Consider the following 25999-nt stretch of genomic DNA (forward strand, 5'->3'; position numbering starts at 1 on the left):
AAGATCCCAAAGAATCTCTCTCTAGGCTCTTTCTTTAACGAAACAACACAACCAAACCGTGCTAAGACTAATGCAGAAATCCTGTCTTGTGAATATTTATTAGTATTTTGCATGCCAGAATGTGGCTGAATTTCAAGCCCTATCGGGAAAAACATCCAAAAGGGTGTGCAAGTAATGTTCCCAAACAAGACTGAGACATTTCTTGCTTTTTGAGATGCTTGAAGAGGAAATAAAATTTTTATTCAGCCTTAAATTTTACAGCACAAAACTGAAAAAAAAAAAAAAAAAAAAAAAAAAAAAAACTTACAAAATATACTAAAATAAAGGTTTTTAAAGAAATTTTAAAGAAAGCTTTTTAATGGGTTACGTCGGCCTAAGAACTAAAGTACATGTTCTCAAAGCTGTGACACATGTCGTGGTATCGATGAAAACAAAGCTGCCTTTCATTGCTTGCTCTACACAGCCAGGAAATTATGTGACTAACTCGCAAAATCCAGCACACTTAAAATGTTGAGTGTAAAAGATTTGCTCAGGGAGCAAATTTGACTTGCATTAGACACAGTAGATTTTTCTGTCACCACGATTCATCTTCAGATCTTTACTTTAATTACTTTAGACAGCTTTTACAAATGAAGAATCGTTATATTTTTCTAGTACAAAAAGACTATGACAAAAAAAGACTTTGACAAATCAAAGGGCAGCATTTTGGCCATCGCTGTGGGGCAGTGTGAAGACAGGAAGTGATTTAGCCACCCCTCAGTCTGTTATGCTGCACTGACTAATGGCAGACCTATCTGGCCTCCGCCCCGCTCTGGCAAAACGCCTAATGGCTTGCCCCATCAGCTCGTTACCCCGTTGGATAAAAGGCTTTATTTGCAAATCAGGGTGAACAGACTGGCCAAATAATGAGACAAGAAAGTGATCCCAGTCGCCTATAAAGCAGGGAGGTGGGTTCCACACTGTTAAAACACCTGAGGGGACGACAACCACTCACTTCATGGGTTTTGGCCCACAGGTTTCGCACATATGCGGTGGTCTGTGCCAACTGCTTCTACCTTCCAGGCCCACTGAAATGGAGCCACATAAAAGGTGCAACCCAAGAGGGCGCTGTGAAAGATCCCTCAAGACACGAGACACATCAATACTGAAAGGAAACACAATCAGCGTGTGGAGGAAGTGAATTACCTGATGCCTTTGATCTGTGCAATGCTGTTGTGGGAGATTCTGGACAGGGCAGAGATCACCTGTGGAACAAGAGAAGGATTGGGTTAGCCAAAGACACTTCACATAAAGCAGTGCCAAACATGGCAACACAGTGTTACGGTGTTTAAGTAGTTGTCAGTTGTTTTTAATTAAGGTAAAATTATCTAGGTTGTTGAGACAAAGGCCCAACTATTCTTTTTTTTCTTCAGAAAAAGCTACAACAAATAACTTTATATGACTCGTAAACATATAATCTATTTCACCATAGCTGATATATAAAATCATTTTTTTTATTATTTTAATTTAGAATTTTTTGTGGTGGTAGAACCATAACGAAAACAGCAAAAATATTTTGCATTGATAGCAATGTATAAATGAATGAATACAGAACTGCGAGATAAAACTTTGCAACTTTGCATTTTAAATTTTGCAGCATAATTCTGAAAGACAAGTTACCAAAAGTTTAATACTTAAATATACTTAATTGTCTTATGCACAGTTGCAAGCCTTTCAAAGTACACTCCTTTGGCTGTAAGCGCTAGTGAACTATGTTTTTATGCACCATCCAAGCTGACCGAAACAATTCGGCTGTAAAATGATGTCACATGGACAGTGGATGGACAGACGTGGAACGCAGACAGCCAAAGTATACTTTGGGCTTAAGGGTTACAAAAAAATAGTAATTCCAGTAATAAAGTGTCTTGTTTTTTGGCTTGTTTTATGATGGGCTTTAGTGGCACGCAGCTTGTGCACACATGGATAACGCTGTCCCACTAATGACAACATTAAAGGACATGTGGCATGAAACGCCCTAATGAAATCATAGACGTGAATCGCTTTTAACAGATTTGTGAAGGCCCCTCCTCTCCCCAGCTGCATTAGTGCCGGTAACAGGGTTAAACGTGTGCGGTATTTACACTGATTTAATGCCAGTCATGAGTCACATGTGAGTAGGCTTATTGGTGGCCCTTCTAGAGGCTTCCAGATGGTGTGCTAGAGGGTCTTGTGTGTAATGCAGAAGTCACACACACATGCATGCACAGTCACACTGGGAGTGACACTCTTACACACATAGGAAAGCACATGTGCATATGCAAAAGTGAAGATGGTGCTGTGTCGCCTCATTACATGCTTATGGGCGTGTTTCCACTCGCCTTGCCTGCTGCCATGGTGATACTAGCCGTGCCTCAGTCAGAGCAAATCACTTTGTGTGAATATGTGGCTTCTAGGTAATGAGTGAAATGTGAAAAAAAGAGACTGCATAACACCTATCAATGAATAATGAATTATATATATATATATATATATATATATATATATAATTCAAAAGCTACATTTGTTTTTTTAATGAAAAAAATCAATATTGCGCATATATATATAATAAAAAAAACAAATGTAGCTTTTGTCATGAGTTTTTTTTTTTTTTTTTCATTACAATTTGCTCAATTTAATATTATGGGCAGCCTTTCATGGCATACTAATACATTCTTACTTAATTTTAATCTAGATATTATTTCAGTAATTAATGTAATTTACACCACCAGTAATAAATTAAATGGATTTTAAGTTTCACAAAACACTTCATTCGAACATCAATGTATAATGACAACCATGAAGATGACTCCACAGTAGATAGACTTTAGTAAAATTTTATGCACAAACGGGCATCTGTAGCAGCACTTCTTTCACCTAATACTTTTTTACAAGCCATAATGTACAAGCTAAACTTCCTTAAACACAGACCCAGCAGAATCTGTGGCTGCAAAACTCCACAAGCAACTCGGCACATTCCTGCTGAATTTAAATGGCTGTCATGAAGAGACATGTGGCATATACAGTACATCATGATAATGAACATGCACAAAATTGTTATCGTAGGAACTTCAAAATACATTCAATAATTATTTATTATGAATTATTCAAAAAATGTTATGCATTTGAAGAATAATTTCCCCATCAGCTGGTTAAAATGCACAACACCACTGTATGCCGTGTCAAAAAGTCCCTCTGATGTAAACAAGCCCAACACGGATGAGAAGTGCATAGCGGAACGAGTGAAGGAGATGCGCTGAACGAAAATGCCCATTCACTCTCTGACAGAAGATGGCGCTGATGTAACAGTTGATATGCAGCCGTTACGCCGGTAAACACAAACAAAGCAGCTGTACTACTTTCTGTTTCTGAACAGTACTTTGAACATTTTTGCAGTACTGAATACTTAAATACTTAGACTTAATAGGAGATACATTTTTTTAAACTAAAAAAAAAAAAAAAAAACATTTTATTCTTGACTACAACATGCCCTAGATATTGTTTGAAAATGTTTCAATTCTTTATTGTTCGGTCACACTTTACATTAAGGATCCATTAGTTAATTCATTAGTTACCAAACTGACAATGAAAAAATACTTCTATAGCATTAATCATAGTTCACTTAAACATTTAATAACACATTATTAAAATCAAAAGTTAACTAACGTTAACTAATGAGACCTTATTTTAAAGTGTTACCTATTGTTTTTTATAACTCTTTTGCACTTTAATCTGTTCGAAACATATTCTTTATACATTTTTATTGCTTTATTGTATTTAAATGTTCTGTTATTTTTGTTATATGATTTTTTTTTATTAAACTGTTTTAAATACTGTATACCGCGATAAAAGCTTCAGCAATTATCACAATATGAAAATTTGACACAGCCACATGCATAGTCATGAAAGTTTATTAAAAATGATGGCAAATTTTATCATGTTTTCAGCTAATGACAAAATTAATAGAGCTAATATTATATTTTTAAATCCAAATCACAGAATTCCCCTCCTAAATCAGAGCAAAAAATGCATCTGGGACTGTGTATATCAGCACAAATACTGTATATAATCAAGGGATGTCTCTTACTGCTGATACTCTGGATTAATAACATAATGACAGACCATAATGCATTACATCTGATAGTTTACCACCAATTTTCTGGCTTGCATCAAGCAGAATCAGTCCAGGCAGGAGGACAGATGATTGAGGGATCAATACAGATAAATTAGTCTATGTGTTAGGCTGTTAGGCGTATTGCTCCTGTGTTCATCTGCTAATGTGTCTAAATATTCATGGAGCTTCAACACAACAACACCTGCGGGGACGATGTGTGCAGGGACGATGTGTGACTCATCCATCAAAGCTGTGGCTTTTTCTTCTCTGTATGGTGTTTTTAGTGTGGTGCTTCATTCTTGTACTCAGTCACTTTCATTGCTCTGTGTCTCATTCTTCATCTCTCCCTCAGGTCAGGTCAACAGCGCTCGCTATGTTGTCTCATAATATTGATTTTTCCCTCATCTCAGTGCTTCGGTGTATATGACGAGCACCAGATCAGAGTCAAGACACAACACCCATCACCTCACGAAAACAGCACAATACTGTCCATCACCTCACAATAGCAGCAGCAGACAGAAAGAGAGAATCGTAGGTTGTTCACTAATGTTATATAGTTGCTTATCTGAGGTAAAGATACATTACCATTGTGTCTACATTAGCTGTTGTGTGTCTAGGGTTTCCAAACATGGCAAATCCACCTGTCCACCAGAACAACATGTGGCCACAGACACAGCATGAATCTTCAGTACAGAAAACACAAGAAAGGAAAGGGGATATAAGATGATGAGACAAAAGTAGAAGAAATGCAGTAAGACAAAAGGATAGACAAGAAGAGGTGAGATGGAATGAGACCAGACAAAAATATATGATCAAAATGACGATATGAAGGGTTGAAGTAGACAGAAAGGGAAAGGAAGATGAAGATCACAATGCCATAGCTGCACAATTACAAACTGAACAGATGATTACTATGACATTATGGAAAGCGTCAGTGCTGTATATCATGCTGCTCGGAATCAAACTTGTGCATCAATTATTCTAAATAAACCTGATAAGGGAAAACAGCCATATAAGCAAACGTTCAAATGTGATATTCTACACTAATATGCTCTAAATGAGAGTTTAAGCAAGCGCCTGAGTTTCAGCAGGGAACTGAGAGTGGTAGGAGATGTGTGAACAGATGGCAATGAGTAAGACTGAGTCCTGGCACTCATCTGAAATGGACCTGAGAGCCCAGCAGCACAAGGCACCTACCAGCACAAACTCCTACAACTCAAAATAAACTTGGACACACACGCAAGCACGTTTCACCATGTACGCTTTTTTCTTAAGTGTTTTTGTGTTGGTTTTGTGTTGTTTTTTGGATCATTGTCCTGATGGAAGATCCAACCACGGGCCATTATAAGATTTCTAACAGAAACGGGCAGGTTCTAGATTTTTTATTTGTTGGTATTTGGTAGAATCCATGACACCATGTATCTGAACAAGATGTCCCGGACCTCCAGCAAAAAAATAGGCCCACAATAGTAAAGATTCAGCAGTATATTTAACTGAGGGCATTGGGTACTTTTTATCCCTGTTTGCACTAAACCCATCTGGTGGGTTTGCTGTCGAAAAGCTTTTTTTTTTTTTTTTTTTTTTCATCTGACCACAGAACCAGGTCCCTTTTGAAGTTCTAGCTGTGTCTGACAACTAAACATGCTGGAGTTTGTTTCTGGATAAACGAGGAAGAATTTTCTTGAAATCCTCTCAAAAAATTTGTGGTAATGTTTGATCCTTTTTTTAGGCTTTCTGACCCCAAGACTCAACTAATCTCTCCAATTCTCCATCTGTGATCCTTGGAGAGTCTTTGTCCACTCATACTCTTCTCCTCGCCTTGCATAAGGACAATATAGATGTGTCCTCTTCCAGGCAGATTTGTAACCTCTTAAGTTGATTAGCGCTTCTTAATGATTGCCTTGGTGGTGCAAATCGGGATTTTCAATGTTTTAGCCAATTTTATAGCCATTTACTTCCCATTTTGTGAATTTCAACAATCTTTAAGAAGAAGTCATTACTGGGCAATGTCATGTTAGTAGTCACACTGGTGTGCTAAAAAAAACACAAATATAAAGGGGAATATACTTCAGAGATATTTAACTCATAAGAATTTCTATTTCTAATTGTGGCCAACATGAATTGGAGAAAAAACATGTACTTTATAATATGAGTTTCCCCCACTTTCAATTTGTTTAGCTCAAAGAAAGATATTTCAATGGAAGTATATTTTATAATGAAAGATCGCTCTTTGCAGATTGCAAAAATGCAGATTTAGTTTCACAGCCTTCCTTGCAAATGTTTACCAATGGTGCCAATATTAGTGGATGAGTGTATGTTCATATTGATTTGATCTTTGTTATGTTGGTTAAGTCTGTTTCTGACTTCTTAGCAAACTACACTGGCAAACAAATCATGGCGAAATCAAAGCAACAATCAAATACCACCAAACAAAGGACAAACAAACATAATCACCAACACAACCCTTCTGTTTCACATCAACCGAAAAGTGATCAGTGTGCAGTATAGAATATCAGCTGACGTGGTGACATGACGAACATGCTGGCAATTGAGTTTGAGTGGGAGCCGAATCCTCTCAGTGGACTCCAGCTGCTGCGTGTTTAGCAGGGATTTTCCACAGTCAGCCCTTCAGAACAAGGGAGGGGGAATTGGGCCGTAACCCAAATGTCTATGGCGCTGCCCCAAAGACCCAGTCCTGCTCCTGGCATGAAAGGATGACATATGCTTCTGTCTGAAGACGGGAGAATGTGAAAGACTTCAGCTCAAGCAAAATAGATATAAGTGGTAATTTTCACACAAAATATGACTACCTTCTGTGCCAACAAACAGATCCAACTAATAATATCATATAAACAAACCACGCTGCCACACCAGTGTCTGCCAAAAGTGGACATTTCTGTCCATTACACCTGGCACGGAGAAAGTATCACAGTTTGTGCTAATTTAGATAACCTGCTTTTAATTGATGTACAAGAAATAAATAATTAATACATAGAATAAAAGTCTAATATAGGAACTATAGATTTATTTATTTATTTATGTGTGCATTTATAGCAGGGCTGCACAATAAAAAAAATTTTTTAATCGATTTTCCGTTTTGATGAAACTACCATAGTTGGTTAAATGAAGTCTATGTGCCACCTAGACTTACCAGACTCTTGTACATTTTATTTGTGCAGAGTCTGGCCACTCTCCATTGACAAGTGTTTACTTCCGCGAAGGCAGGAACTCTGTTGAAGTCTAAAACTATTGGATCTGCCATAACCAATCACTAACATTTGGTCGTGACGTATGTCATGCGCCCTTCGCCTGTTTCTCACAAATCCGTCAAAATAAATGTGCAGGCCACCTCAGTGATAAAACCATAGAATAAAACCTAAAACTCGTGCATTGGGATTGTGATTGTGTTATTCATGGTGGACGGGAGAGTTTTGTGATCGGGAACGCACTGCTCACGTGGTCTGTGACGTGATTGTATGCTGTAAATAAAATGTCAATATGCTTAGTATGATAAGAATAAATGCTGCCGTAAATAACGGCCCAATTCAAATGCTTACGTGATTTTACTTTAATTAGTTTGAGCTGTGACGAAATATATTGCTCTTGTAAATACTTGCCAGAATTATAAAGAAATACAAGTCTAGAAATGTATCCAAATAACAGCAAAGCACAACCGTACGGTGCTCTGCAGTGGTCAAAAAGGATATAAAGAGAATGAATTTTGAAGTGATATATTCTTGAAAACTCAGAGATGTGGATTCGGACAGCTATTATATCACTACACAACCTTGGTGTTTGTCAAAAGCAGTAGGTAACTCATAAGCAGTAGGTAATGCATAAGGATTTTTACGCAGGTGGTGGGAAACAGACGGCAATAAAAAATCACTTACTAGCCCCTGTAAATGATGGCAATACCTTCCGATCCCACAAGAAAAAATTACTGTCCGATTAGGGCTTCTTCGGCCAACTTCTTCACCACTAACGGAGTGAGCTGGAAAATCAAACTTTTCCTGAATTCACCCCGTTGGGGAGGAGGGCCACAACATCATGGCCACCAACAAACCCCAGCAATGATTGTTCTTGCTCCGGCTTTAACATCTTGATATTCGGCATATAACATCTGGATATTCGGCACACATTTTGTGTGTGAAATACTATGGGAGTAACCAGACTAAAGTGGCTCTCAAATAATGTGGAGGGTAAATTCCCATTTGAAACCATTACACGACTCTTATCAGATGGAGGGCTTTTGTGGTCTTGGCTTGGCTCCCTGTGTTTACAAATCCACCAAGCAATTGTGCTAGCAAAGCAAAAGGCTATTTACTTAGACCGCAGACACTTGTGAACGCCTGCCTGTCTCGTACCTGCATTTCCACTGGGATAACTGCCAAATTACCACAAAGTGAATGGTGATGTTTCGGTATAGGCCTTGCTAAAAAGATTTAATAGCTATAATAACTGTGATTACAGATGTAAAATGCTGTAATGAATTCTGCTTTAAGGGGAGAAAAACATTCATAGAAAGCGCAATATATAAAACAATGCACTGAGTATGCTAGCTGAGCCTGTTGCTGCCTCATACACAGCTTTAAAACAGTTTATGATCTTAATGAGAAGACTAAAACTTATGCTCTTTGAATCATATCGAATAATTACAGTCCAAAAACAGACAAAAGACCAATGGTTTGTTTCGTAAGCTAACAAAGGAAATGGGAGGTGTGTTCTGCCAAGCATACCCTACCATCTCGCTCTCAGTGCCAGACGCCACAGTGAAAACCACATGTGATACTTGTTTATAAATTGTTGGAGCTGTTTAAGCTGAATGGTCCAGGGCGATATGTGCCCAAACCCACACAGCACACGGTAGAACTTCAAACTACATGTGCATTTCCAGCAGTAGTACAATGGGTTAAAGCTTCAAGTAAGCCTTAATGTGCATCTTGCTTTCTGTTTGACATCTACAAATAAGGTGACATCATCTTTGCAGTGTAAATGTGGGTCTAACATAGTAAATCTAAATGAACTCAAAATGAACTGAAAAAAGAACTCAACCCATTTTAATATTTATTCTGTGAAAATTATTCATATCAGTTGAGCAAAAGTTCTGTCTGTCCCATATACATAAATATAAGCATCTCTGCATATTAAACTGATACAGAATATTAGTCAAGTCAACTTTATTTATATAGCGCGTTTAAAATGACGATTGTTTAAAAGCATCTTCACAGTGTTAAACAGGAAAATATTGGAACAAAATTTGGTTCTGGAGAAAACAGTGATGTTATCAGCTCATTTCAATTTATCATATAGCAACAATGTGGGCAGATCAGTAATAAAGTTGATACAGTTAATTTAGTATTTAGAAATTTTAGTGTCGCCAACTAAGCAAGCCAAGTCAAGCCAAACAGGATACAGAACTATACTAAGATAAGAGTATTTTATCATTGAAAAATTACACACTACAGCACATTCAATAATACATGACACTAGCAATGTCAAAGTCATGGGTTTGATTCTCAGGGAATGCAAGAAAAATGTGTACCTTGAATGCAATGTGAATAAAAGCATCTATATAATATTACTAACACTAAAAAAATTGGCACAAACAATAACAGTAATAAAGAGTATCATAGCAAAATAGGAATGAACAATAATGGATTTTTGCATTTTGGCCGATAGCGCATGCCAATATCGATATAATTTTCCCCCCATTTCAGTTAGTATTACAAAAAGGTTATTTTTTTGTGACAAAAGTTTTTTGGACGCTTTGAAAATAAGTCCATTATTCATTAAACGTTTTATGTGGATTTAACATCTGTAGATGATCTATAGCGATGGAGTCATCAAACACATGAAACGTGATTTGTGAAATCAATCACTGCTTTTTTATTCGTAAAATAAGAAAATGTTATTTGTGCATTTTATATTTCATTGTATTAGTCTAACAACAGCACCTTCTGAAATAAATGAACGTCTTACCAGGCAGGCACTAGGACCTGGAAAAGGCTGCTGCTGCACACACTAGAGAGTGACTGTAGATGGGAATCGCACACCACACGCATCCATCCTACTGTACTCTCAATGCTCAAGTTCAAAGAGGCAATTCAAAAAGTTACATTATTACCACTATTATTAGATGGTAACAAAGACTTTTAATTAGTGGGTCACCTAATAACAAAGATTTACATATTTAACTTGTTGTGTAAAAACAGGAACAAGACAGAACTGACAAATGACCACTGTCACTCTCAGGACATGGGAAAACCCCTTTACTGTTAAAAGGACAAGATATCAGTGGACATTCAAAAGATTTGTTTTATGACCTTATAAGGAATATGCGAAATCTAAACAAAAACTCTCTCTCTCACAATAATATAAGCTTAAGTGGACAATATCAATAAGAAGAAACATATGTTTCATGATACAGAGAACACAGTAGTGTTTTATCAGGACTAAAACGGCTATTGACCATTCAGAATCAACGACTGAAACTAACTGTTTTATGATTCATTTACATATAATACATATATTACAAGCCTCCCTATAGCCAACAATTAATAATTAAAAAAGAAATACACAATGGTGCCTTTCAACCACTGTAATAATTTCATAATGGCGCCCAATAGAGGTCAAGGTCATGATGGGTTTAGTAAAATACACAAGGGCAGAGAAATATTCAGCTGTAAAAGATCACTGCGAGTGTGTCTATTATGACAACAATGTATTGTGCAAGACAGAGCGAAGGAGGGATTTCACTCTTGGAATTCAAGGAATCTGAGAACATAAAGGGATTACGTGACACTAATATGAGCTTAGCATCCTTTTACTCCCTAGAAACTGTATCCATGTCTTTCTCACTCTGTTCCTCCTCTGCTGGTTGGGTGTGTCTTCAGAGATCACATGTTTTTGAAGTTGAAACTCCTCCACAGAAACTCCTACACATTTTATCAGCAGGGGTACCTGCAGGGACACACATCAGGGGATGCTGGGTAGATTGAGGCAGCTGTTGGGCAGACTCTCAAGCCTCTGAGCATGTGTGAGTGGATGGGATTAGTTTGGGTTTAATCTGAGTGTCCAGGGGTGGGTGAGCAAGGCCAGGGATGAAGCTCTGCGCTGCAGGAGATAAACGCGAGTGGGGGAAGAACAAATGGGCGGATATTCCCTCTGAATCAGTCCTTCAGACCGTCCCAGGACATTGACTGTTGTGACTGGCGAGGATGTGCGGATTCTCTTCCCCAAGCCTCTTTTTAGCAAGCCAAAGAAAATGCAGAGCATCAGAGAAGCAGCATTTCTTCATCCATCTCAGTCAGATGGGGAGCGCTGATACTCTCTCTCTCTCTCTCTCTCTCTCTCTCTCTCTCTCTCTCTCTCTCTCTCTCTCTGTAAAGCAGATGAATTTATTCCATATCCAATCTCACAGTTGCAGGGTCAGAGAGCTCTAATGTGGCAGGTCAGCCATGCAGAGCTTCTCTATCATGTTCAAACACGACCCACGACGGTCAAGTACAGAGTGGATACTTAAGCTAAGAATCCACTGGTCAAGGCACTGAAAATCCATTAAATTAAACCACAGCTCTAAGGATTTGCCTTGTATTAATCAAAATTATACTACAAGAGATCATCATGTATATTAGTAAGATCAGTGTAGTTATGAAAACTAATTAACAAAAATACTAATTTATATATATATATATATATATATATATATATATATATATATATATATATATATATATATATATTAGATGTCTACTGAACAGCAACTGACTTCGTGGCGACCTGTTTTTGCTGTGAGAAGTGGTAGCGAAGTACAGTAAAAAAGGAAAATTAAACACAATGAATGATCTAATTCTGATCTCCTGCTGCTCTCTCTGTTACAGCACAGGGGTGTCTGTGGATGTCAAATCAAGGCCTGCAGGAGGTCTTTCCAGTGGCAGCTGACGTGACAGCAGAACAAAAGCCTTCCATTTGGAGCACTGGCCTAATTGGCAACACTGCTCTGTGTCGCCACAACAACTATGATGGACACCTGAGGGCAGTCACATGATTTTTCAGATTTTGCCAATAAGGTTACAGAATGCAGAGGCTACAATGGGAAGACAATCACCCACTGAGAAGAAATATCTGTGTGGAGCCACTGGAATGCAAAATTTGTTTATATTTAAGGATGCACAAAACTGTACTGCATTTTTTTTTTAAATTACTGAATCAGCATATAGAAGCAGATATCTATAAATCATCTCGAAAAATGCTGTTTAGGAGATTGAAAAAACACTGTATTCTTTAACTAATGAAATACTGTGTTGTCAAAGTTGAGGTTAAGTTGAGTTAATATATTAACAAATGACCAAAATCAAGCTCAAATTGACATACAATGATTTGGACCAGCATATTTCGAAAAATGTTGTGTCTAAAACAACCATATCTAAAGTGCTACTCACAGGCTATTTAAACCACTACTGACAATGACTCGATAAGAAATGCTAGGCAAAGAGCCCTATCACCTACACCAGGCACAATGCAGCATTTTTTTTGCTAGTCTCAGCCCATCAAAGGCAACTGAAATAGAGTGTTATTTAAAGAGTGCATTAGTAATATGCGCCTATAGACCACAATGCGCTTACACTCTGCTTATTACACACACAGGGATGCGCAGCAGCACACCAACATGCCAAATATTAAAAATATAAGGATTACAAATGTAAAAGATTATTAGTGTGGACATAAAAGACAAAAATGCTAACATGTCATAATGGATAGTAATTACATTTATCAGAACTTTCTATTTGCAGTAATGATGAATTAAATTGGCTACTGAATGAAATAAGGCTGTCAAAGATAACGCGCTAACGTATGTGAATCATTCATAATAAATCATTGATAATAAAATCAGTTGACGTGTTACAAATAATGCAAATACATTGCGTCGTTAACGTAATTTAGATGATCTTGGAAGTCGGGAGTTTACTAAACTGAACATCTACAATGGTGCAAGCTTCTCTGTTTGCGATCAGTTCACTTTAAACTCTGGGAAAGTTATAAAGCGATCAGTTCAAAACAGCACTAATGTAAAGAAAGTCAGGCTCAGAGATGGCAGAGAGAATATAAACTCATGTTGCGTTTACTGTGAATTATTCATTCTAGTGTGTGTTTTGAGATCTGTCATAATCTGAGATTGTTGAGCCCTCATACATCATGCTGTTTAAAATAAAGAACTGAACTGTACTACATGATTTTACTGAACTGATTTTACTTAGCTACATGTGCGCCTGTGGAGTTTTGTGTGTCGTGACTGTAAAGAATAGTGACTCTTGTGATCAACGCAATGGATTATGTTGCTTTTGGACTCATTTTTATCATGGGAATCTGCTATGCCAAAACAATTATTCTTGCTCCGTGAGACCTTTCGAATTACATATGACGCATGACTTTATGAGCTGTATGATGTTTGTTTTTGACATATTACAGTACAGTACAAAAATGTATTTTATAAATTATGCAAAAACATATTTTGTCAGTGGTTGCTCAGTAATTTGATTATTATTATTTATATCATAATGTAACTTTCTCACAGTAGCCTAAACTTTCTCTTTTTGCAAAATTTGGAAATAGGTTTCCATGTGCATCACTATTTAACTATGAAAAAACATACAGTGTCAGTGTGTGTCATGCTGCATATGAATCATATAACTCATTTCAAACAACAAGATTCAATAAAAACAGCATTTCAGCATATACACTGGATGAGAAAAATCCACTTTGTTTGAGAAGTAGTGCAAGTACGTGAAGTATGCCCATTTATCTGCTTTTGTTGCATTGTGCCACTCACATCTGGTGTGTCAGAGTCTAAAAAATGGCTGCTTCAGTATAACAATCTAACAAAGTTAATTATCATAGGAATAAAATAAACTTTGTGTTTTTGAGGGTTCAAGTATTATGATAACTTCCATGCATGCACTTTTACAAAAGAACAGAAATTTCCCTGGTGGACAAGAATAAAGAGGTTTCATCGCCAGAAAAACCACAGAGGAGGAGGAGGATAAAACTGTGGGACGGAAAAACATGCTTGAGAGGATGGTGTAAATGAGCCAATCTCAGCCGCCAAACCAGAAGATCATCTTTTACCACTGGGGGCTGAATTTGGTTATGGGCTGATAAAAGAAAAGGATGTGATATTTCTACACATCTAACAGATTCAACAATCCTCACACTTGTACACAGAGAGCAGTGTGATACCAATCCAATTTAGGGAAGTGTAGCGTATTAGAGAATGCCGGTATAGCTCTATGCCCTTTAAACAACTAATTTAAGAATTTGCCCTGACAATGATGATGGCGATTAAACAAAGAACCGACATTGCTAGTTTCTCATCAAAGCTGACACTCAGTCCTGACAGAGAGAGAGAGAGAGACAGCGAGAGTCGTGTTACTAACTGACTGATTCATCCACTCTATTCTCTGATCTTCAATCTACGGGGATGGGGTGCAGAAGAACGAGTGTGTGTGGGTGTCTGTGTGCGACAGAGGTGGTGGAAGGGATTGTGACAAGATTGTCAGGTTGCATTAATCTCTCCCAGCTGGGGGGATTCAAAATAACAAGGTGGGACTGGAGCCCAGGGGGAGAAGAAAAAAATTAATATACATTGGGGTGATTCCAAATCTTTGTGTGAGTGTGTGTGTGTGTGTGTGTGTGTGTGTGTGTATGTGTGTACACATACATATACAAAGATTTGGAATCACCTAATGAGACATAACCCCTGTAACTTGCTCCGATGTGACTGAAGAAAGGAGTGCTGTCAACCTTACCAGGAATGAGATCAAAAGCACAGGCTTACGTCTTCATTAAAAAGAGCCTGACTTCACAGGGATATTTCGCTGCTAATGTTCTTAACAGGTCATGGCCTCTTCTGTGAAGTATATCAAATGCATACTTTTTGTCTGTAGTGTCAGCAAACAAATGCAAATTAAACACTAAAAACAAAAAAATCTATCATTTTTAAATGCTACAAGTAAATGTAGGCATCACAACATTATAATACTGTCTGAGAGAATCTAAGGGTGCTACCAAACACCCTCCAAAAACTCCTCTTGGGGGAGATGTCATGTCAAATTGGGCTGGTGACTTATTCAGCAGTTAACCTTTGGAGATGGCCAAACACATCACAGGGTGTTAGAATACTTCCCAGGCAACAGACACGCCCTGATGTGGGGCGAGATGGCATTTCCCCCTTTTTTTGAAAGCACAAATTCAGGCTTGCATGCCGTGATGGCTCTCCCGCAGGCAGGATTACCACCTCGGAATGACAGACCAACTGCTGAATATTGCTAATGAGAGTGAAAATCAAAGTTTGGTGGACGAGGCGTAGATGGTTAATAATTCTCTCTTATGACAAATGTAAATAGGCTTCTCATCGCTTAGATCTGTCAATCAACCTTTCCATACAAATAACATACTCTGTCACGATCATCGCTGTGTGGAAGCTGTGTGTGGCCGGGTTTGTCTGTGCATTTGTTTCTGAGTGGCGAAAGGTGAAATTTGTACAATACATTTTAATGGTTTTATAACAGTCACATGTGATTAATATGTGGCTACTGTAAAACATTTTGTTTTACTGCTTGTTCTAATTGCTTAATTAAAATGAGCTAATGCAATACAATTGCTATACATTTTGTCCAAACTTAGTTGCCTTTCGCGTTTTAACACTCGATGGCACCGTGTTGAATGTGAAGAGCGGGATTGCCATGTTAATCTTGGACTAAATCGGCCACCGTAGGAGTTAAAACGAAATTAGAATTGCGAGGAACAGAAACTATTATTTACAGGATGGTCATATACCTTTTCACTGCTAGATGGGGGAAAATATCACACAGTGTAGCTTTAATCCGTTTGTGTTGCGTTACATGAAGGATTTGTGTTGCATTAACTGAAACTGGGCTGGGCTTGTTAGTTCTCAGCATGCTTTGCATATGGCTAAATCTAAATTTTTAAGCAAAGGGGGAGACTTGATTGTGTTTAATAGAGTTAAATATTCAAAGTTGGAATTATTAGAACAATTTTAATTATTGTGGGTTACCATTGTGGAGAAAAGTGGAGCATTTGCTTACTGATGTCATAACGGTTTTGCTTGGAGCTTTTAATGCTTAGCATTTAAGATTATAATGTGTGCTATTGCTTGCTAGAAGTTTGTCAACTAGCTAGTGCATTATTATAATTGTGCAACATTAAAATATATGAAGTTGAAGTGGATGAATGAATGAATGAATGAATGAATGAATGAATGAATGAATGAATGAATGAATGAATGTAAAATTGAATGTCTGAATCATGACAGGAGGTCATATGAAATTCACTTTGATACTACTTAATTGAGTCAATTAAAATGTATTTGTTTGTTTAACGCAATTGATTCATGTGGGACCGATGTACACAATTGAATAACGTAAATCCAATGCAATGTTTTCAGTTTATTCTTTATTTTACCTAGCCTGACAAGCCAGACCCACATCAAGATGTTTGGTCTGGAAACTCACCATAGACAGGGCTCAATCCGAGGGGCGGGATAAACGGTTGTCTTTCAAACTCCCTCTGCACACGATAGGATAGCGCTACACCAACCAAAGCAACGAAGGTGAAGCAGAGCTAGCTGACAGATTAAACATTCGCCGTATCCGGTCAGCTAAACTCAGAACACATCTTCCCTTTTTAAGAATGACTTCAGTGCCGCTCTTTGTTCTTTTCTCAGAGGAAAGCTTAACTCCAAGTCTTCCAGAGTCGCAGTCAGAGCTGATTCGAAAGACCGCCGCCGTTCGCCAGTTTCTGTGTTTACTAGAAGCACGCAAACGCAACTCGGCCGTCGTCATTATGGCCCCGCCCGCCGACTCTATACACGATGTGATTGGGCCGTCCAGATTTTGAGGAACACAGCTCAGAATGGTATTGAGAGTTCCTAGACGACACTTGCGGGCAAATTAAATTTGCTGCCGCTAGGGTGCGTCTAGATTTCTAGGCTATATTTGACCATGTTTCTTGAACACACACACAAAACACACACTCTCTCACACACACACACACACACACACACACACAGAACTGTTGGTTTACGAAACATGTTCCACCACAAAATACAAATTAAGGTAATTATAAGTTTTAAAATAAAATAAAAATATTTATATTTGGAGATAAACAATGTTAATTGTGTACCAAATCAGCATGCTGAAAATTCAGCTTTGCCATAACTGGAATAAATTCCATTTTAAAATGTATTAAAATAGAAAAAAAGTTATTTTACATTGTAATATTATCTAAAAATATAGCTTTTCTGCATTATCACCTAAATACAGCTTTGACATGGATATATAACTTTTTAGACAACCACATTTAAAAATCTTATGACCCCAAAAGTTGCATTGGAATATATGAAGTTGCAATAAGAAACAAAAATACAATTGTAAGATGATAAGTACCATTATGAGATATAAACATAATAATTCTTCTGGCTTACATAGCTTGTAGTCCAGAGAAAAACCAAAAAGGCTATCAGACAGAATATGCCTGTATCTCTCAGCTTCTTTGACGTCAAACTCCAAAAAAGGAAGCTGGGAGAAAGGAAGTTTCTCAAAAGGGGTTCCACATTCAGTCCATCATGGATCTGAGACCAGGGTCATAAATCTCCTGTACTCATCAGCTTGTCACAGGAGTCTGCTAGATTCTCACACACACAGTCACTTATTCACACTGGAGTCACTGATGAATGAGCCCCTGGCTAGGAACATATCCAGACAGAGCCATTCAAGAAAGTATTCAGTGCATGTGGAGTCTTTTCTGTCTGTGGAAAAGTAGTGTATCCATCCAGCTCTTTTGTAATGGAGATGATACAACATAGGAGACGGTTCATTCTAATTTCTCGGTTGTGATTCAGGGCTCTACTATGCTCACAGTCTCTATTGTTGGGCTATCACAATTTACCGGTCCAAGCTCAAATGCTCTGTGAGAGGCTTGCACGTTCTTCAGCAAGGGAATAACTATCTGAGACATCCACAGTTCTGGCCATCGATATGCATTATACTTTCAGTTTGAGGATTTTTGGTCACACATAAAAAAATTCAGACCAAAAAAAAGAAAAGAAGCAAAATGTAAATAAAAAAAAAATAATAATAATAATGATCATTTAAATATAATCTAAGTTTATACATAACTTTACTTTAAAGAAATGAAGTGTGGCATTTTTGGTTTGCTACATTAGCTCTGAGCGAATCAACAAGAAGAGGGGGATCAAATTGAGAGAGGAAGCAGCTTTTGCCATATTAATCATATTATATCTGCCATAATCTCAGCACACTCCTGCTCCGTAATCCGTATCAACAAAAACATGTAGATTAGTTTAACAGGCTTATGTCTACATATCTGAATCCTTTAGGGTTGTACAAATAATTTAAAAAAAAATCTGATAATGACAAGCTGATATTTAATGACAGTGGATCAATCGCGTACAGGAAGATTCTAGAGCTAGTCCTTTGCCCCAGTCACAGTCTGGATGATGAGTACAGGCTGTGCTGGGCTGCGCTGTCAGAGCTATATGAAATAGCTTGATCAAGCCTGATTATCCCCCCTCTAAGCAGATCTCCATTCTTCTTTCTCTGCATCTTGTTATCTCTCCCTTTCTGCATCTCTTTTCCCCATCTTTCCTTCTGGAGTATGTTGATTGGCCTTGAACATGTGGGCTGAGTGCCAGCTTGACGCGCACACCCAGCAGGGCCACTGGACTTCTCCGCGGCCTAATGAGCTGGCTGGAATGATTATGCAGTCTTTAGGGAAACCTCTCAATCCCTGCTCATGAAAGTGTGCTGCACAGCATACAGCCAGAGCAATGGACATATTTGTGCGTGTCAGACATCTGAACTTCAGTACTGTTCCTGTCTTCCTGTGATCATCGGATAAAATATTTATTTAAAAGTCAGTAGCAAAAACAACAGATGCCACAGTAACACTACATAACAAATAATCAAAACAATTAAATTACAAATAAATTAAAATACACAAAACATATTTAAAATGTTAGTACTGATAAAAAAACACCCTTGAATGAAACTAATGCGAGCCCTTTTGGCTATTCAGTTATAAATCTTATTCTCTGTACGTTCCAGCCAGCCAGATTTATGGTCAGAGCAGCTATCAAATTCATGTGGATTCACCGCCGCAGAGTTTAATGGGAAACTGGTGGTTTTAGGGATATTGCCTTGCGGCTGAATTGACCTGATGTGGCAGCATTGCAGCACTCCGCAGATGGAAACATTGCCACTTCCATTACAGACGGGAGAATAAAATAGCATGACACTGCAAAAATCAGAAAATGCCGTTTAGACTTGGCCTCATTCACTTGGTAAAAAAAAGTGATGTCTCTGACGCCAATTTTATATCCCCGCTTCCCTCTTTGCCTCGTTAGGTGTTTTTAGTCAACCCTCAACCAGGGAAATCCATTAAGATGTCAATTGCTGAAAGGAAAGGGACAAGGCTAACTTTTCTGATGGAAGTGCTGAGATATGGTCATCTTTTCTACAGCAGGTGCCCTTTAGTATGAGCCAGCCTGACTGACAAAGTGCTCTCTGTTGCTCTATCATCCTCTTTTCTATCACACAGGGAACAAATGACTCTTATGAGCAGTACTTTTTAGGGAACCAAAAAAAATGCATGACTAGTACACTGATATTAACCATTTTAAAGGGATTGTTTACCCAAAAATGTAAATTAGCCCATGATTTACTCCCAGTCTAGGTGTATATGACTTTCTTCTTTGGGCATCCATCCATCATAAAAGATATCAACTAAAGGCCTTAATAAAGGCCTTCTGAAGCAAAGCGATGCTTTTGTGTAAGAAAAATATCCATTTAAAGCGTAATACTTTAGCAGTAAATCATAGGGCTGTCTGTTGAAAGCTAGTTATTACATTTGTAAAGTTTTAAATATTTATATTTTTCTTACAAAAACCCACTGCTTTGCTTTAGAAAGGCTTTATTAACCCCCGATTATGTGGATATCTTTTTTGACGGATGGATAGATGTATGCATTTTTTTAAGCTTCAGAATCAGGACAGCCATTTACTCCCATAATACAAGCTTGGAAGAGCAATTATGTTTTTTAATATAAATCCGATTGTGTTCGTCTGAAAGAAGATAGTCATATACGCCTAGGATGGCTTGAGGGTGAGTAAATCATGGGAAAATTAAAAAATAATAATTTTTGGGTGAACTATCCCTTTAAATTGCACATACACAGCATTTAAAGAGCACAGACTGATAAATTATAAATACTTGTTTTTTAACTCTTAAATGATTTTTGGGGTCAAAACATGTACTGGGCAAAAAAGGCTAATTTTATTGGTGGCCTTTTTGTCACTTTTATACAATAGATGAGACAGGAAATGAAGAGGGGGCACAGTAAAACAGGACCAGGAAATTATGTGATCTGGACTTGAACTTGAACACCATTTCTTGAAGGCTAGGCCACAGCTAACACAATGTCTTTTTTAAAGACAAAAAGCTTATTAAATTAAATATGGCTATAAATACTCTCTCACGCCCATCCCCAAAAAGGCAATTTCCCGTGAAGCTCCCGAACCTCAGCTCAGTGGTCACGATGGGGACGCAGGCCTTTGTCCTCTCACTAGAGCAATGCTCCTCTGATACAATGCAATTTGACGGACGCTTTTAATATCAGTGTGATGTCTTCCTCTCAGGACAACGTTGACCTCGATCACTCTATGCTAACAGAAATAACAGCAACCTAGAGAAGAGACAGACCACAGAAACACACATAGACAAAAGATGCCCACAGGCTGAGGACAAGTCATATCAGTTTAAATTACCACTCCTTTCACCCCCCTTAAAAACTTTCAACTTTAAGCGCCCTCAACAACCTGCATACAGAGTGCAAGTTTAAAAAAGAAACAAAAATAAGCAGACTAAATACCATAAACATGGCATGCATTGATGTTGGTGTGTACCATATGTTTGTAGTCGATCATATGCACCAAAATTCTGGCCAATAGCAACGAGACAATAACTATGTTACAGCCGACAACTAAATCAGTCTATACTATTTTATCTAAATAAATTTGTGCAGTCAATCGATTACATTTTTTATTTCTGTATGTTTTTAATATTTCTATACAGTTTCACAGTTGCTCTCCAAATTAAAGTAGAAACAGCTTAAAGACAGTATATTTTAAATATTTGGTGTAATGGTATCTTATTTGAATGAATGCCAGCATCACTGATATTAATACTCCTACTGAGGTCTCTATTAAATAAAAAATAAATAAAAAATTGAAAGATAGACATTCACCATTAAAGTATAATTGAAAGATACAATCAATTTCAACATATTAGGTGAACTTAAAACAATCTTCACTTAAAATAATTATAATAAATGGCATTTTTACCTGTGGCTTCTCTACAACAGTATACAGAAATTATACATTAGAAATTATTCTAATATACAGAAATTGAATAATGTTCTCAAACAGCCTGCACTGTATAAATAATAAATTATATAACAATGATTTTTTTAGGCTACTGTGACTTTAGTGATCTGCCGCTGTCGAACATGATGCAGATAAGACACAGATATGACTGTCAAGCGCATCTCAATTTCTCACAACTATATAAATTAGTTTTAAGATGTTATTTAACTCATTTAACATTTTAGACTGCTCTGAGAATGAAAATAATTAACAAAATCAGAATTTTGTCATAATTCTGTGTTATTGTTTGTTCAAGCACGAAAGAGATGCCGATTCTAGTGCACTGTGAGTGCGCGTGATACTACCACATCTTTGTGAGTCGTGTGTGTCAGGACATTCACAGACGCTTGAATGGTTTTCATGAATTTGCATGAATAAGAGCGTGATCTTATAATGTAACTAGGCCAAGGACGACCAATGCTGCATAATTGCGTTAAACAATATTTAAACATAATTGCGTTTTCAGTTGTACACGTTAAACTGGGGAAAAAATTACATGCGTTAAATGCACAAATTTTGACAGCACTAAAATAAATACGAAACTACATTTAAAAAAAACATAAGTGACAGTAAAAACTTTTAGCATTTCTATTTATCAATAAATCCTGAAGGGTTGCTTTAACCCAAATTTGGGTCAAATAAGGACAAACCCAACCTTTGGGTAAAAAATACCCAGCATTGTGTGTCAACAAAAACATAAACAAATTCAAACTGATCCCAATCTTTTAAAAGGTAGTAAACACATGGAAAATAGTGAAAATGAGCATGCATAGGTAAATATCAAATGCTATTATCCAATGTAAACCAAAAAACTAACTTCAAAATCGTAGTGATATTTTATGCACAAATGCCCTTTTTTTCTGATCAAAAACCTGAGAGGCATCGTGGGAGATCATTTTGTTCAGATAACCGAGAGCAGGCATGCTGAATGCCTGATGCGATACATTCAAATCTCTGAATGCAGCACTCTCAGTACGTTCTGCTCGGCCTGCTGTTCATTTGCCGGAAAAGAAGCCAGACACGCAAACCTCTGTGCGCCCGGAGGAAATGCAGCTCAACCTCTACAAAGAAAGCGGCCATGCCAATCTCAGCTGGGAGGCCTGAAACGATGCCAAGCTGGGAAGGTACACAGTGGCTGGCATTTCAAGCTGGGGTCAAGTTCAGCTCATCAGCTGTGCATCTGAGGAGACCGTAACTGGTTTACAGCTGCTATTAACCATCTGTCCACTAGAAGAAAACGTCCTTTCTTGATTCTCCTAAAAGATTCTTTCTCAGTAAAACATTACTGAAACACAACAATCCAAACAAGCAAATCAAAAAGACTCCAAAAAAAGGTGAGATGTGAACTTTCTGACCGTGGAGTGTGAGAATGGAAGCATGCCACATGCAGCAGTGAGGGCCAATCCACGCACAGGCTTGGTTCCAGCTGGTTTGTGTTTACGCACTGCAGTTTCGCATGCCAAACTGTGACGCTGCGCCTGTGTGCAAGAGCGCTCTGGGCCAGGATAATGCTGATTGAAGGAGCGTTTGCAGCGCTAGTCGACCACAACCACCATTCGCTTGACGTAACCCGCCTAGGAACATGGGAACATGGGCGGACTGTCTCCAAAACCACTGCTAAAATAAGAGCAGATAGAGACAGAAACCACAAAACAGTACCGTGTTTTTACCCTTATGATCCTCTCTAGCAAATGATCATGTTCAAGATCACATGTTAATACTTGCCAGAAATCCTACATTATTGCACAAACCACAAAGCCTTGGAGCAGAGATGCAACCTGGCATGCCACAGAGCTGGTATTTTTGGGATCGGAACAGTGTCGCTGTTCCCTGTCACCACCTCGCTGACCTCAGCATCTCTGGACACCCGTTAATCCAAACACATTTAATTCATAAAGAGGATCTGAGCCTCATCTCATCCGATGGAATAAAAGCTCTTGGCTCAACTTCTCTCATTCCATTGCGCTTGTCACAACATTTACTAGTTTATCAATCACTTTTTCGAATGAGACATTACATCATTAAGTGGAAACAGAGTAAAAGTAATTGAGTTTGCGCAATGTTTAAGCATTAACATGGCGGTTTGGATTGCAGGGCAGGGCTTCAAAAGAGCAAGAGCTGCTTTTGGAGTAAAAATGTCCAAACTCATATCCACCTGTTACAATTTCAAATTAGCGAGATGGTGTTGTAATTTGTTTAATGTTTCTCTGTGAAGCAGAGAAAGCCATTAACTTAATGCATCTCTTCACTCTGTTGTTCCATCAGACCTGCAGCGCTGTGTTCGGCTATGCAGGGAGACTGACCTTCTGCATGCCCCTGGCATTGCTTCTCTCCGCTCTGAAGATCGCATCTCAGTCTGGTGACATATACACACACACACACACATTGAGACATGGACATCCAAAATGCCAGCTCAGGTCACATGTGACAGAGATGACTTAACCCTTCCAAAATGCCTTTTTAATGAGGAGAAGAGGCTAACTTGCAGTACTAATTTACAGTCTTGAACTAAAACAGGTTTGGTGTTTGGTCCATATAACGGTGCATTACCCTAAATGCAATCGAGAGCCAATAGGAACAGAGAGAGAATGAGAAGAGAGGCAGCAAGGGAGAGACTAGGGAGGAACATGGCAACGCCATAGGAGATACGACAGATGGGACCAAACATAAAAGCAATATTACAGTTTCTAGATCACTGACCTACATGTTGGTTAAATTACTTTTTCCCTCTGTCTTTCTCTTTCTCCATTTCCTTTTTTGCTAGAAAGAAGAAATAAAGTTGGTTGGTGCTTGTTTTTCATACATCTCTGGAAATTGAGCCCCTGCATCCAGATCAGCCAAGTCTTCTCGAGGAAATGAGATTGGACAAACATGAAGGAGTGAGGGGGGTATCTGAGGAACAATGATGAAAACTAACAAAAACTAAATTAAACCAAATACTTTAGAAATACAAAGATGGTGCACTCATATTACTTGGGAGAATGGGAGAAAAAGTAACATGCAATATGGTGGAATAAGTCTTGCCTTCTAAATAAAAGAGCCAATCGCGATTGGTAAAGTCATTATGTCACTACAGCTTTCGTTAGAAGCTATGGTTGCTATAGAAACAGTCAGGGTTCTGAGATGTGTGTTTAAGCATTAGCTGGTCTAGCCTGAAAAATAAGTTTTTAATGCTATTTGAGTATAATAAACAGCATTTATATCACACGTCATGTCCCATTTTGTTGCTGATTTGAAATATGTTATTTAGATGCGAGTCTGCAAACAGGTTTTGAGATTTTTGGACTCCCCCATTCAAGAAGATAGGACTTAAAAATAGCTAACTGGAGGCGTAGCAAATATATCCACCAAAGGAAAACTGAAAAGACAATTAACATGAATTAATCATCCAAAACGACAATAACCCTGGTTTGAACCCAGAGTAGTTCAGGCTGTGATTTCAGTCATATGTTAGTGTTAAATAAAAAGCAGTGAACACATGTCAGCAGAACATTAATATATCTGTTAGAAGCGGCCTCTGAAATGAAGGTTTAGTATTCCAGTTTGTGCTAATATGAGGTACTGGTAGTGTGAAACTGCTCTAAAACATGTGGAGATCAGCGCAAGCCTCCATTTGAGTATTACAGGCATGCTCTCTAGATTAAAGCCACTGCCAAAACAACCATATAACCATTACATAAAGCACACTACATCACTGAATAAGTGCTGGAGGCAAAATATCAGATCACTGCTTTAAATGGCGTTACACAAATGTAAACTGCAGTGCCAATTGCCGGAACAAAATGTGTCCACTGTTTTGTAACCAGGACTACAGAGAGACAGAGTTTCGGCGGTCTATAAAAGATAGCCTAGAGTCCCCCAAAAAATTGACACATTATTTTCTGTTCCTGTCTGCCTCCCTTGAGTGCTCAGCTTTACCCTCTGGACTATTGCTTTTATGTTTCCTCATTTTATTCATACTGACATTTCTCTCCAGTGTCGATCTTTTAGTGCCTGCCAGCCTGTTCAGAGTTGGTTGAGTTTCCTGTTACTCAACTTTTGCTCTGGAATGTCAGAGATGCAAACCTCCATCGGTTATTTAGACAGTCTGTGAAAATCAGGAGTGATACAGCATTTTTATTTGCGTATTGTCAATATACATTGATGTGCAACCACAGAACACCTGCATTAGGAATGCTCATAATTAACCATTTAAGCATTAATTGGCATGTAAGAGTTTTAATAGGTTAAACGGTTTAAAGATATTTTAAGTAATTCATTAGATAATTTGTCAAGATATTTGAAAACGTTAAAAGTGTCTATTGGCGGTTAAATGTATGTTTTTATTTTATTTTTCGATCTAATGGAAAAAG

The 25999-nt window shown here is 37.9% G+C and overlaps 1 protein-coding gene across 7 annotated transcripts in view; it reads right to left on the reverse strand.

The window, feature by feature from the left end:
- The window catches only part of vav2 (vav 2 guanine nucleotide exchange factor), a 216519-nt gene that overhangs the window by 63233 nt on the left and 127287 nt on the right, over positions 1-25999 (reverse strand). For all 7 annotated transcript variants that reach the window (XM_067422961.1, XM_067422959.1, XM_067422958.1 and 4 more), the window contains exon 3: positions 1186-1244. In XM_067422961.1, the coding sequence (XP_067279062.1) occupies positions 1186-1244 (59 nt within the window). The remainder of the gene's footprint in view (positions 1-1185; positions 1245-25999) is intronic.

The sequence above is a fragment of the Pseudorasbora parva genome, chromosome 18 (genome assembly GCF_024679245.1).
Source record: "Pseudorasbora parva isolate DD20220531a chromosome 18, ASM2467924v1, whole genome shotgun sequence".
Taxonomy (NCBI): Eukaryota; Metazoa; Chordata; class Actinopteri; order Cypriniformes; family Gobionidae; genus Pseudorasbora; species Pseudorasbora parva.